At 43.9% G+C, this 14,888-nt stretch overlaps 1 protein-coding gene across 2 annotated transcripts in view; it reads right to left on the bottom strand.

Annotated features, from left to right (window-relative positions):
• ELMO1 (engulfment and cell motility 1) overlaps window positions 1-14,888 on the bottom strand; it is a 327,195-nt gene that overhangs the window by 190,975 nt on the left and 121,332 nt on the right. For both annotated transcript variants that reach the window (XM_067291248.1, XM_067291249.1), the window contains 2 exons: window positions 14,509-14,631; window positions 13,021-13,152 (listed from right to left, as the gene is read on the bottom strand). In XM_067291248.1, coding sequence (XP_067147349.1) covers window positions 13,021-13,152; window positions 14,509-14,631 — 255 coding nt within the window. The remainder of the gene's footprint in view (window positions 1-13,020; window positions 13,153-14,508; window positions 14,632-14,888) is intronic.

Raw genomic sequence — 14,888 nt, 5'->3', positions numbered from 1 at the left:
CATTTGGCTAGCTCCAGCAGTGCCAAACAACGTACTTTCACCAGCATTCAATGCCTTTGCCAACCACAGTCACCACAAATTATTCTACTCCAGTTGTTGACAGGGTATAAGTTTAAAAGGGTATGGTTGTGTAAAAACTTGAGATTAGCTACTTTAAGACTTGGAAGGAGCTACATAGAAGTCCCTGTGAGATTGAAGAGGAACACAAATAATCAAGGCTTGAATGTCACTTAAGACGATCTCACAAACATCCTATAACAAAAGGGAGGATGATCACCAGCTCCTGGTAGGGGAGAGAAAAGGGGAGACTTAACTCCAAAAATTAAATTATACTCAACAAAAGTAATGAAAACATTCATGAAAGCCCAACAAAATTAACCTTTGACCCTAAACATGCTTAAGGAGAAGCATAAAACAAGGATGAAGACAGCTGTCCAGTATCCTCAAGCACCCCAAGACGTGCAGAGGTGTTACAAATCTCCCCGTTGCTCCTTCTTTCAGTTGCCTGAACATCCTCCCCTTCCTGCTGCCATTCCCAGGCTCCACAAGAGAGGAGCTGTCACAGGACATACACCACACTTTAGCTGCTTAAGGAAAAAGCAGTTCAGCAGTTTAGCTGAACTTGAGGAGTTCAAAAGAGCACATAACTGCATTGAAAATGCTAAGGCACGTGAGTCCTGTTCCACAGGCTTTGCTACAAGGCTGTAATCTCCTGCAGAGGACCAGTCTGGGGTAGCAAAGCATTACATGTGGTGTGAACTTCAGCTCCTGACCTGACATGTTCAGGTACAGCAAACTTTTTGATGGATACAGGCACAAAAAGGCTCCAGCAAAGGACTATTGCAAACGTTCTGCATGGTGCTACTTCAGGCACCACAGATCTCAGGTCCCATGTGACTTGAGTATGATTTTCCATGTTTTATAGATTTTAGCTTTATCTTTTTTCTGCTTCAAGTATTTCAAGCTGGATTCACCAAAAAAGTATTCCTTTATCAAGATCAGTCTGCAGGTTTAAACAGTTTCAAGCCATATTTAGATGAAGCAGGAGAGAAAAGTTCAACTCCAATTAGCTGCCAAAAAAGTTAAGCCCAAGTTGTTATTTTTACCACTATTTAAGAGAGTCAAGAATACCAAAAACAGTATGTAACATCCACTGGAAAGATGTAATTTTTCCAGTTTTAGAGCAAACAAACATTTCTTTTATAAATACAAAGTCAACAATGGGTCAGGAGGTTTCATTCCTGCAACAAGTTATTTCATAAGTTTTGAAACAGTAGATAGCAAAAGAGAAGGAGGGGGGGAGTACAGAAAATGAAAGAAGATGGAAAAATACAAATCATTTCGGGAGTGCAGGCAACCTGTCACCTAAGCCTCTCTTCTTCCTCTCATTGAATCAATAACTGAAAGCTCTATTTTGAAATAAAAAAGGACACTTGGATACAGTGTTGCTGTTCTGAGACTGTTCCCCTGACATGCCCAAAGCCAGCAAAAGAATCTTAATGTAGGAAAGCATTACTTTTATTATGACATACTTGTAAAGTTTCCTAAAGGATAAATAATGCAACATTCCCCATCGTTGCAGAATATCACCAAGAGAAGGAAACAGAGAGCTGTGAACAGAACGGCCACAAATAACCATTTCAAAACCTTTCAGATGAATTTCCCAGCATTTTGCACCAGATCTAGATTTTACTCCACAAACCACAAAACTCCAGTCTCTTGTTCTGGGCTTCCCCAGCACTATAGCTCATAATGTTTTAAGACTTCAAACACTCAAGCTTTCCTTTTTGGGAAGAAAATGAATGTTCATCTTCAAGTCTTTCACAAGAACAGCTAATGAATATATCACATGAGGTCTGTTTCTCTGCCCATCTCTCTCCTTCCTTCCCTCCCTCCCTCCAAGGAAGGTCTTATCATCTCTAGCCAGGCATACACCTATCATTAACCCAGATGTCCAACAGGAGTGAAGGGGCTTCAGAGATGTGGTTGACAATAAAAACAGGTAGTTGCAGGACTATTAATACTGCTGCAGGGCACAGCATACCACCCCCATGCCAATCTTGCTCAGTTTTTCCTTTTTAGAGCCCTTCCTCAATTTCCTGCTTAATTGACTGCAGCTAATCCACAACGTGCAAATTATCTAGCAATGTGCATTGCCCTTTAATTACATGTTTTCACTGAGACTTTTTTCCTCTTTCTAGGAGAGTGAATAGTAAAGGCTGAATGGTTATCACATAACGATCTAAATTATTTGTACTGCCTTTCTATCAAATAGAAATCTAAGGGTTTTTTTTGGGGGGGTTGTTTGTTTGGTTTTTTTTAAACATACAAACACACACACAATCCCAAGCCCATGCCTCAAAACTGTGGTCATATAATTTATCATTCATAGTAGGTTACAATAAATCAATAGTTTTAAAGAATTCTTAAACTAGGATGCTGATGTTCCTTGACTTCTGCAGCTCATCCATTCCCTGCCAATATCTGTAAAACCCTGCAGTAAAGCATCCCATTCCCTGCCTCAACCCTTGCACATGCTGGAACAAACAGAACCACTGCAGTCTATTACTGCCACCAGTTAGCAAAAAAACACAAGGCCCTGTAAAACAACTGCAGTCCAGCTAACATCAGTACAACACCCTACAACAAAATTGCTGCGGGGGTTGTTGCAGGAGAAGAGGCTTTTTGAGTGAGGTGTGAGGATATTACACAAACTAAAGCTATGTTGGATAGGTTGGGAAAAAAAGGCAACTAAAGGTTAGAATGTGTCAGATGACATTGCAGTCATCTGAGTTTGCCCCTCTTGCAGGTAATCATTACAAAATATTAATTACACGATAACTTATTTTACTGATAACTTTTTTCTTTCAGTGCAGAGAATGGACTTCTGGGGAATACATCATGGGGTGAAGGAGGTTAGTTTGGCTATTTTTTAATTTGCTGAAGAAGTTAAAAGTCATATGGAAGGCAGCCTGAGAGGGGTTTTTAATCCAGGTAGCTGGAGAAATAAACAGACATGGGAACAAGAAGCAGCAAAATGGATCCAAGGAGAATAAATCATGTTGAAAAGTTATCCTGGTAACTATTCACTTTGTCTTAAGTTTGCTTTGGCCGCACCAATCCAGGGCTCTCCATTTCATATAATAAGTGACTAAGATTGGCCTGTTCGGGGGGGGGGGGGGGGGGGGGGGGAAGAGTCACTGGAGTCAGTTCTGACATATAGATGGTTGGTGCTTATAAGAGTAATGTCCCAAACTAGATACTTCCCATTTGCTGGTGAAACTAAGGAGATGAACAGATTATCTAGACTTCAGGCCAAATCTCTCACTTAAGAGAGCCATGGATTTGGCCTGGTGAGAAAGCTATGCCTAGAAATTACAAGCAGACTTAAGAATGACTGCATAAGGTGCAAGACAGTCACTATGTTCTTCCTTTTTCAAATGCCTGATTTGATATACCCAGCTCCACTCTGTAGAAAGTAGCTCACAGGTGTAACAGAAACTATGCTTTGAGGCAAACAGAAAGTGTTCTGAAAAATAAAGTCCTGAGCATCTTAATTTCAGTCGGAAAAAAAAAATCAAGGGGAAGCTTCCACTCATCTCTAAATGGGCAACGCTATCCCTAGGCATCACAAACGCTAATGAATTATTCAAAAGGATGATGAAGAACACTGCAAAAGAACCCATGAGAAAAACTACTAATTTTTAATCTTCAGAGTACTATTTCAATATTGTGCTGGGAAACAAGGCATTAGGTTTCTTTTTTGGAAAGTGAGATCAAAAGTAAAAAAGTAGCTGCTCATCTGGGACATGAAAGAGACAAAAAACAAGTTTGGAAGGAATCTCAGAAGCTCATCAGGTCTACCTGCTGCCCAAGGCAGGATCAAGCATGTTTTTGTTACTCTTGAAAGATATTTGCTTAACTTCTTCCTTAAGATCTCCACAAATCACACCTTCCTAAATATCTGTTCTGCTGCTTCTCCTTACATAATAAAGTTTTTGTAATGTCTAACACGTCACCAGTGCTGCCATTTAAGTTATTATCCATCTTACTATTCATGTCTCCCATCAGACTTCTCTAGACAACCTTGTTTTTTCTCTATAGTCCTCACAGGTTTTGTTTCCTAGATCCATCACTGTCAAACTTAATACATAACCCTTTCTGTAAATGATCAAGCACCATCTTAAAACTAGTAATGAATTTTGTCCCCATGGTTCTGATTTAAAGTCTTTTCCAGAAATTCACTACTTTGATGTTTAGAAACCTTCAATTTCCAGTTTAAATATATAATTTCAGGCAATTTATGCCCATTTGTTCTTCTTTTGCCACAACCGCCTTTTAGCTTACAACTTCCCAGCATTTGCACTTCTGATATTTATACAGCCTTCAGCAGCAGACTAAACAAGCCAACCTCTTTAAGTCACCTCTTGTGAGATGTTTCTCCGATCACAGGAGAAGCCTTGGTCTCTGCCCTTGTCCTGAATTCAGTCAGTCTACAAGTCACTGCCGAGGTAAGTAAAACCGTACAAAGCGTAACAGATGATCTCTCAGAGACACAGAAAATGGCATTAAGAGTTTCTTATCTGCTCTGAAAGGATCTTTGCAGATACACCCTAGGCTGACATTTGACTTCTTCCATGGCTGCACTGCATGATCTCTCTTATCTTCGCCTTTCCAATAGGTGAGCTCTTTGCTTGAAGCAGAAATTCTTGCCAGGGGTCCTAAATGAACACTGTTGCACTTTGTAACACTGAATAACATTATCTATTATGCTAATCCAAAAGGTCATCTAATTTCTGAATATTCTCATTTTCTTTCATTGATGCCTCCCAAATTTGTCTCATTAAAAGATTTGTCAGCACTCTCTTATGCCAACATGACTAATATTGTGAAAGTCAAGCCCAGGCTTGCCTTTTGAAGAACTTTTCACTGTGTTAGCAATTTCCCTTTCAATTGTCACCTTTTTTTCAGACAGTTCCTTACCAACTTCATGTCTCCTGTAGTAAACCACATTTTATTTTGTTACAGCCAGTAATTTCCAGTGTGGCATGGCAGTGCTAGGAACCATTCTCCACCTTGGCTTTTTGTGCTCACTTAAACATCTATATTTTATTTAAGAAAAAACAACTAACCAAATAAAAAACACAGGAGCTCTGCATATGGCAAACTTGAAGGATCTGATACTAGAATAGCTGTTCTTAACATTTTAACCTATTCAAATTTCTTGGAATTTGGTCAGATCTACCTCTAACTTTAACCAAATACATTCATTACAACTTCTTAATGTCAATTAGTTATATTTAAAGAATCATGAGAAAATATAGAAGATTATCAGTGTCTTGAGTTATACAGAATCACAGAATCGCTGAGGTTGGAAGGGACCTCTGGAGATCATCTAGTCCAACCCCCCTGCTCAAGCAGGGTCACCTAGAGCACGTTGCACAGGATTGCATCCAGGCGCGTTTTGAATATCTCCAGAGAAGGAGACTCCACAACCTCTCTGGGCAACCTGTGCCAGTGCCCTGTCACCCTCACAGTGAAAAAGTATTTCCTCATGTTCAGATGGAAGCATCTGTGTTTCAGTTTGTGCCCGTTGCCTCGCGTCCTGTCACTGGGCACCACTGAAAAGAGTCTGGCTCCATCCTCTCGACACCCTCCCTTCAGATACTTGTACACGTTGATAAGATCTCCTCTCAGCCTTCTCTTCTCCAAGCTGAACAGGCCCAGCTCTCTCAGCCTTTCCTCACAAGAGAGATGCTCCAATCCCCTAATCATCTTTGTAGCCCTTTGCTGGACTTGCTCCAGTAGTGCCACATCCCTCTTGTACTGGGGAGCCCAGAACTGGACGCAGTACTCCAGATGTGGCCTCACCAGGGCTGAGTAGAGGGGGAGGATCACCTCCCTCGACCTGCTGGCAACATTCTTCCTGATGCACCCCAGGATACCGTTGGCCTTCTTGGCCACAAGGGCACATTGCTGCCTCATGGTTAACTTGGTGTCCACCAGCACTCCCAGGTCCTTCTCAGCAGAGCTGCTTTCCAGCAGGTCAACCCCCAACCTGTCCTGGTGCATGGGGTTATTCCTCCCTAGGTGCAGGACCCTGCACTTGCCTTTGTTGAACTTCATGAGGTTCCTCTCTGCCCACCTCTCCAGCCTGTCCAGGTCTCTCTGAATGGCAGCACAGCCCTCTGGTGTATCCGCCACTCCTCCCAGTTTTGTATCATCAGCAAACTTGCTGAGGAGGCACTCTGTCCCTTCATCCAGGTCATTGATGAAGAAGTTGAACAAGACCGGACCCAGTCCTGACCCCTGGGGGACACCGCTAGCTACAGGCCTCCAACTAGACTCTGCGCCACTGATCACAACTCTCTGAGCTCTGCCATTCAGCCAGTTCTCAATCCACCTCACTGTCCACTCATCTAAACCACACCTTCTGAGCTTGTCTATGAGGATGTTATGGGAGACAAGTGTCAAAAGCCTTGCTGAAGTCAAGGTAGACAACATCCACTGCTCTCCCCTCATCTACCCAGGCAGTCATTCCATCAGAGAAGGCTATCAGATTGGTTAAGCATGATTTCCCCTTGGTGAAGCCATGCTGACTACTCCTGATCACCTTCTTGTCCTCCACATGCTTGGAGATGGCCTCCAGGATGAGCTGCTCCATCACCTTTCCAGGGATGCAGGTGAGGCTGACTGGCCTGTAGTTCCCCGGGTCCTCCTTCTTGCCCTTTTGGATGACTGGGGTGACACTGGCTTTCTTCCAGTCCTCAGGCACCTCTCCTGTTCTCCATGACCTTTCAAAGATGATGGAGAGTGGCTTAGCAATGACATCCGCCAGCTCCCTCAGCACTCGTGGGTGCATCCCATCAGGGCCCATGGATTTGTGGGTGTCAAGTTTGCTTAAATGATCTCTAACCCAATACTCCTCCACCAAGGGAAAGTCTTCCTTTCTCCAGACTTTCTCTCTTGCCTCCAGGGTCTGGGGTTCCTGAGGGCTGGCCTGAGCAGTAAAGACTGAAGCAAAGAAGGCATTCAGTAACTCTGCCTTCTCTGCATCCTTTGTCACCAGGGCACCCACCCCATTCAGCAACAGGCCCACATTTTCCCTAGTCTTCCTCTTGCTACTGATGTATTTGAAGAAGCCCTTCTTGCTGTCCTTGACATCTCTCGCCAGATTTAATTCCAAACGGGCCTTAGCCTTCCTCGTCGCATCCCTGCATACTCTGACAACGTTCCTATATTCCTCCCAAGTGGCCTGTCTCCCTTTCCACTTTCTGTATACTTCCTTCTTCTGGTTGAGTTTTGCCAGGAGCTCCTTCTTCATCCATGCAGGTCTCCTGCCTCCTTTGCTTGACTTCCTACTCATAGGGATGCACCGCTCTTGAGCCTGGAGGAAGTGATGTTTGAATATTAACCAGCTCTCTTGAACACTCCTTCCCTCTAGGGCCCTCACCCATGGGATTCCTCCAAGTAGGTCCCTGAAGAGGCCAAAGTTTGCTCTCCTGAAGTCCAGGGTTGCGATCCTACTTGGTGCCCTGCTGCCTCCTCGCAGGATCCTGAACTCCACCATCTCATGGTCACTGCAGCCAAGGCTGCCCCCGACCTTCACATCTTCCACCAGTCCTTCTTTGTTTGTAAGTACGAGGTCCAGCAGCACACCTCTCCTTGTTGGCTCCTCCACCACCTGTGTCAAGAAGTTGCCACCAATGCTCTGCAGTAACCTCCAGGACTGTTTGTGCCTAGCTGTGTTGTCTTTCCAGCAGATATCAGGGTGGCTGAAGTCCCCCATGAGAACCAGGGCCTGGGATCGTGAGGCTACTTCCAGCTGTCTGTAGAAGGCCTCATTGACTTCCTCTTCCTGATCAGGTGGCCTGTAGTAAACACCCACAACAGTGTCACCCATGCTAGCCTGCCCTTTAATCCTTACCCATAAGCTCTCGACTTGCTCTTCATCCACCCCTAGGCACAGCTCGATACATTCCAGTTGCTCTCTCACATAAAGAGCAACTCCTCCACCTCGCTTTCCTGGCCTGTCTTTCCTAAAAAGCACGTAGCCATCCATGACAGCACTCCAGTCATGCGAGCTATCCCATCATGTCTCTGTAATGGCAATGAGATCATGGCCCTGCGACCACACACAGATCTCTAGTTCTTCCTGTTTGCTCCCCATGCTGCGTGCATTGGTGTACAGGCATTTCAGGGAGGTGATCGAGCATGCAGGTTTCCCAGGAGGGGTAAAAGAGGATCCTCCATAGCCACATCCCATGCACACTTCCCTGGCTGCATTCACCTGTTGGAGGCATCCTGACTTAAGCAGTCTTTTGGCAACTACCCTGGCACTATAACTCTCCCCTTCCCCCATCTTTCCTAGTTTAAAGCCCTCCTTACCAGGTTGGCCAACCTGTTGGCAAAGACCCGCGTGCCCCGCTTCGTGAGGTGGATCCCATCTCTCCCCAGCAGTTGTCGATCTTCAAACAGGGTCCCATGGTCGTAGAAACCAAAACCCTGTTGCCAACACCAGCGGCGCAGCCAGTCGTTAACCTGGAAAGTCCGTCTCCTCCTCCTCTCATCCATCCCCCTCACTGGCAGGATTGAGGAGAAGATGACCTGGGCTCCCAGACCCTTGACCACCATCCCCAGAGCTCTGAAATCCTGCTTGATGGTCTCCAGTTTGCCCTTGGTGTCATTGGCGCCCACATGGAAGAGCAGCAGTGGGTAATAGTCCGAAGAATGGACGAGCCTAGGCAGTCTTTGCATGACATCTCTCACACGAGCCCCTGGCAGGCCACAAACCTCTCTAGACAAGAGGTCAGGTCTGCAGATAGGTGCCTCCGTCCCCTGTAGCAGGGAGTCCCCCACAACAATCACCCGCCGCTTCTTCCGGGCGTTCCGGCAGGGCACAGGGTCTGTTGTCCCAGGTACTTCCCTGGCAGCCATGCCCATCTCCTCCTCATCCTGGAGGGCACTAAACCTGTTCTTCAGCTTCAGGTCTTCAGGAGGACTAGGAGCCTTTCTTCTCCCACGAGCAGTGACCAGTTTCCAGCCTTCTTCTACGGTGTTATGATGTACCGTTTCACACGGCACAGAGCCCTCTGGCAACTCCACTGCTGCAGGGGGTTGGGACTCCTGGAGCTGCACAGTCTCCGAGAATACCCTGTCTATCTCTTGCTCTGCTTCTCGGATGCTGCGCAGCCTACTGACCTCCTCCCGTAACTCCCTTACCTGACAACACAACTCGCCAACAGCAGCACACCTCCCACAGGAGAGCTGGCTGCCAGCCCAGGCCTCCCGGAGAGGCCCCAAGCACTCCCTGCAGCCTGAGACCTGTAGAGCCGCATCAGCTGTCAGAGGGTCGGTCTGGGTCCAAGCCTCTGACACAGTAACTCCAACAGCCGCTGGGGAACGCGCTGTGCGGCGTGTCACGACCATACTTGAGGAAACCTACACCACAGTGAACAGAAACGAAGGTACCTTTGCGCAAACTGCTGCGCAAACTGCTGCGCAAACTGCTGCGCAAACTGCTGCGTCTGTTCGCTGCCTCTGTTAGCTGCGATCTGCCTTGCTTACGGGAATTAAATGTACTCAAACATAAAAAAATTTCAGAAGCTTGACAAACAATGAACTCTACAGAACTGAATCATTTCAACAGCTCAGGAATTTAGGACTGATTTAATCTTGCTGATATATGTCACTTGACCTTTTAGACATCTCTTACACCGCTAATTGTTTTATTGGAAACTGGAAAACTGTACTTCTGCTTAAAGAATTGCCAAGAGCAAACATTGCTTAGGATTTCTGTGCCAAAGACAGATTTTAAAGGTGGGGAGGGGGGTAGGAATTCAGGCTACTTAATTTGCAATTGACTCAGAAAATAATTCAATAGGGTGGAGTGTATCTTAGATCTCCTGATTGGGTCATCTTTTGTAATACTCATCAGAACTTCAATAAATCTCCTCAATTCTGTCTAATTTGAAAATCTCTCTTTGCCCATAATAAACTGCACACAGATCATCACAATCATCTGGAAAGGTCTTATGGTTTCTGTAACTAAATGTACATTTCTAACTATGTAGTTTTACAAATGATATTGTAAACTTCCGAAACTGTATCCGGACTTTATCCCTTATTGACATTACATCTGCCATGTGGCAAAGCTGTTTGATGCGGCAGAGAAGAAACGAATAGAATCCTTGCATTTTTACATACAGGAAGAGAACAAGCAGTTCAGAAACAACTTGATGGCTAGACATGGTTTTGCTCTCCCCCTTAGAAAGAATGTTTAATCTGTTCAAGAAATTTGCATCCTGACGAACACCGCCAGTGGGATGACGAGAGCATTCGAAGGCAGCCTCAAATGGGTTTCTTCTTGTGCCATGAAGCCCAAAAAAGGGAAGAGAAATCTCCTCTTATTCCCTTAAGGGCACAGATCAGTCTGCCAATGTATCCCTCTACCTACAGTTTTTGAAAACACTGAGGGCACTTTAATGATGGAGTGAAAAGCTGCACAGGGGGTGAAGGCAGCTCATGGGAATACAGCCAGAACACAGCCCACATGCAATGTCGGAGAGTGCCAGTCCCAGGACAGACTCTCTCAGAGCCGCCTGGGAGCTCCCTAGCAGGTCCTGCTTCCCCAGCTCTTCTTCCTCCTCAACTGTGAGACAAGTTGTACATTCAGTATTATCTCTACTCTTTGCTCAGAGTAAAACTTTTATACAAGAGTACTATGAAATCTCCCCACAGTTCACAATATTCCAGTTATTAACATTTTTATTATTTGTGCAGTGCGTCATCATTCCCTGTTAGTGGGGCAATCTGTGTCTCCTTAGAAACTTTGCTGTGGTGCTCCTCTTTCAGCTCGCTTTCCCTGTTTCCTCTTACCTCCCATTATGCCTTCCCTCTATTTATCCTTCCCCATTTTCTTCACAGCTTTCATTCCAGTTCCCATCCCCTCTTAAGGTTTTGCCTTCATTCCCTTTTGGAGGGCTATCAGGATTAAATAGCAAACACTGCTGTTGCTGCTCTTGACAACTGTTGAAATGTTTTCAGTAGGCTTCAGAACAAACAACCCAAATGAGAGCAATGAAGATAAGGAATAAGTCACTCCTGCACAGGCACAGCAAAGTTCCTATAGACTTAGACACAGTAATGCATTTTGATTCACATTTTCAGTGTTTTCCTCATACCCCTATCAGCTAAAACACACTGCCATTAACAATGAGTTCAGCTCTGCAGGATCCAAATATATCTCATGGGACAAACAAAATCATCAGAAAAACAAGTGCCAGGCTGCACATCCATTGTTCTCTAGTCCTTGTTAAGCAGCTGAAAAACAGGATTGGAATTTGGAAGATCTGTGTGCTAGTCCTGGCTCAGCCTATGTTGGGTGCTCCATCACATGCTCAGAGTTTTCCAGCTTGAGCTTTAAGAAAGCAAGTTCAGGCTTACAGAGGTGCTAGGTAGAGATGTCAGTGACTGCAGTGGTAGTTGAGGGTTTTCAACCTCTCAGAAAAATAGAGTAAGCAGCAGATGTCCAAGGTATCAGCCAAAACTAGAGGATGCTTGCCACAATCCCTGTAGGCATGGCCCGACCATGCCTTTGGAGACTCCATCATTCCCTCTTGCCCCATGCCATGATCTTTTTTTGCCACCATTCCTACTTTTTCTACCAGTTTCTTCTCTTTCTCCTACGACAAAGTCAAACCCCATCTCTGTTCTCATTCACCACAAGCAAAAGGCTCTATATCCAGCCCATTTCTCTCCAAGCCAGGGCCAGCACTTTACCCTTGAGTCCTGGCCTCAGGTGACCAGTGTCTTCTGCTCAACTCATCGCAGGAGTTGCCAGTTCTAGGTGTTGGGATAGCATTATCTTCTATCACACTGGAAGCGAGGATGCATTCATAGGCTTTTATGAAACAGAGATTCAAAAGCTTCTTCAAAGCACTAATTTTACTACCACAATTACAATCCTGAAATGCCAAGTTTCTCCCTTTCCCTCTATTTACTTAAGACTCCTTATGGATTCAGCACCATTGATACAGCAGTAATTTTTCCTCACTCATCAGTAATGAAAGCAACTGTCAGTATCCAGAAAGCATCCTCCCAAAACCACCACAGAACTGGGTAATGCTGAGCTCTATGTCACACAGCTGAGCAGAGTGCTCAAACTGCACAGTAGGCTTCAGTTTGCATTAATGCAGTGTTTAAAACCACCCAGTCTATAACTTTGGCTTCTGTACTACATTCAGCATATATATGCCAGGTCAACAGCACAGTAATGAATCATGTAGGATATTAAGCATATAATTTTAACTAAGGAGAAAGCAAACTGCATACTAACCTACAGTAACCAATAAATCAGGATACTGATTACAGTGTGCATGTGTTTGTATGCGTGTGTGTCCTTTGCTTCCAGAAGGGAAAAAAGAAAGATATTATTCATTGGTATAAATGTACCTAATAGTTTCGCCAGATTCTGTGCCCCAACCCAATTTCAGCCAAGATCAAAACTCTTCCTGGTTTGACTAGGGTAAGGGGTAAGAGACTCTGCATCCCCTACTCCACAGAAGAAAGGACTTCAGGCAACCAAAATCCAGGATACTACAAGTAAATACCATAAATAAAACCCTACCTCTGATTTATTGTGCTCATCAGTCCACATCATTACTAACACACTGCAATGATTTTAGAGGTCTGCCATAGATCCATTAGATAATGCCTGCTCATCCAAGAAACTATTAAAAGTTAGATTTTTATAATGACACATCATGCAAAACTACACACTTTATCTTCAGAGAGTTATCTTTTCCAACTCACCGTAACTTCTGCTAGAGTAGTCATTTAGGGTCCTAAGTTAACCAGATTTGCCAAAACCAACCAAACAAAGAAAAACACAAAAAGAAATCATGCTATTCCCATGTAGGAAGTAACCAGAAGTTCAGGTAACAGCAGAAATGACTGATTATGGAATGTGTTACAACAGAGGCACTCACATTCAGTGCACCACCACACAAAAATACTCACAATAAATCCAAGCTTTTTGTAGTCTCGAGTATACATAGATTTGCGTTTCTCAATACTGCCACTGCTGTTGTTAGGTTCAGATTCTGCATCGAATGCAATTCTTCGGAGTTCAAATATAATATCCCGTTGAGCCTAAGTTAAAATAAGTTAAAAAATGGTTAAAATAACACCCTTCTCACTTTGAATAGCAAGACAATGCCACAAAGGTTGTTTTAAAACACTGCATTTCCTCCACTGCCCAACCTTTCTTTATCTAAACTCCCCACTTCTTACTCAGAAAGACAGTCAGCAAGAGCAACTTTGGGGCTCCCATCTTCCAAAGTCTTCACATTTGTGGGGTTCACATGCAGATGCTCAAGGGCTGACTTCCAGAAGCTGGACCCATGTTAACAAGGTCACTAACTGCAGACTTAATTTTAACCATATGCATGAAACCACAGAAGCCAAGGGATGACACGTTTCAAATTAAGCCAGTGCTTAAGCACTTTGCTGCCTTAAATCAAATGGCTCAGCACTCTGCATTCCTCTCAGTAACTGTACATTTTTGCTGTCACGAGAATGGGCAGTAGAGGGATTACTGCAGTTACACATCACTAGGAACATACTCAGACAGTGATAACCATTCTGCTATCAATACTAACAATGCTGTATTGGTCATGTGTGCTGTGCCATAACCACACACCCATTCTCCTGAGTCAGAAACTTTCCTGCCTCAAGCTAGAAAGACAGGAAGGGCAAAATCCTAAGCGTAATGTTGCTTAAGTTTACAACCACCTTGCTCTCCCCCTCTCCTTTCCTCCATATTACTATTTCATCTTAACACAAGTCCCTGTTAAAAATGAAATCAAATTTCCCTTTGTACTGGGCCTGAAAAAGGAACCACAAAAATTAAAGAAACAAAACACTTCCTCTATGGCTCCTCAACTCTATATTTAAAAGTTTTTAGGGCAGTATGTGTCTAGTTGTGTGCAATGAAGAGTACTAAAACTAGTGTCTGAACACAGTAAACAATAAAATGAACAATTACTATATAGGTTGACAGCAACAAAAATGAGTTTGATTATAATACCAATTAACTGCAATGCTGGTATGTCAGATAGAGCTAAAGTGAATATGTAAATGAAAACTATAGAAGTAATTTTAGGAAGCATTATACAGCTGTGTTGGTTCTGAAAAGTATACAAAACAAACAAATGCTGGGCTGCTGTTTACAGAGTTTTAGCTCAGGATGACACCAAATTCAATTAATGGAAATACATGCTAAGGAGAAAGATCTGGCCATTTTGCTGTTGCACTTTTACACAAGTAATGCAATAGTCAGTTCATCATCTTCATCTTTTAACAATCAGAAAACATAACCCAGCTTTGAATCCCCTAAAAAAATATGCAAGTATTCCTGGTACTGTCTTTTCCTCCCTAAAGAGCTTTAAGCATAGCAATGAGTAGTTGTCCTCTTCCTGTTCTGACCAGATCATGACAGATGCTCACCTGATCCTGTGGATCCATTTTTGTCATCATTCTGTCTTCCAGAAGGTTAAAGGTAAGCACTTGCAGAACATAAAGCTGATGTGCCATTTCATTATTGATGGCTCTCTGTGCCCTGATAACATGCTGTAAAAGGAAGATCGATTCAAGTGAATACCACCGTAACAGAAACTCCCATCAGGTGGGCTCAGATGTTTCCACTGCTGTATGTATGTGTTTGATACACAATAGCGTATGCACACTCCAGAAAAAAATTAAAGCAAGATCAATGACAGTGATTTAGGTATACCAATGATTTATGGGCTGCATTAAGAAACTTTCTAAGGGACAAGGCTTAATAAGAATGCACTGAAGTTTTCTCCTTCTAGCCACTAGCTAGAGCA

The sequence above is a fragment of the Apteryx mantelli genome, chromosome 2, assembly GCF_036417845.1.
Source record: "Apteryx mantelli isolate bAptMan1 chromosome 2, bAptMan1.hap1, whole genome shotgun sequence".
In the NCBI taxonomy this organism is placed as follows: Eukaryota; Metazoa; Chordata; class Aves; order Apterygiformes; family Apterygidae; genus Apteryx; species Apteryx mantelli.
This window is presented reverse-complemented; position numbering and strand designations above follow the sequence as displayed.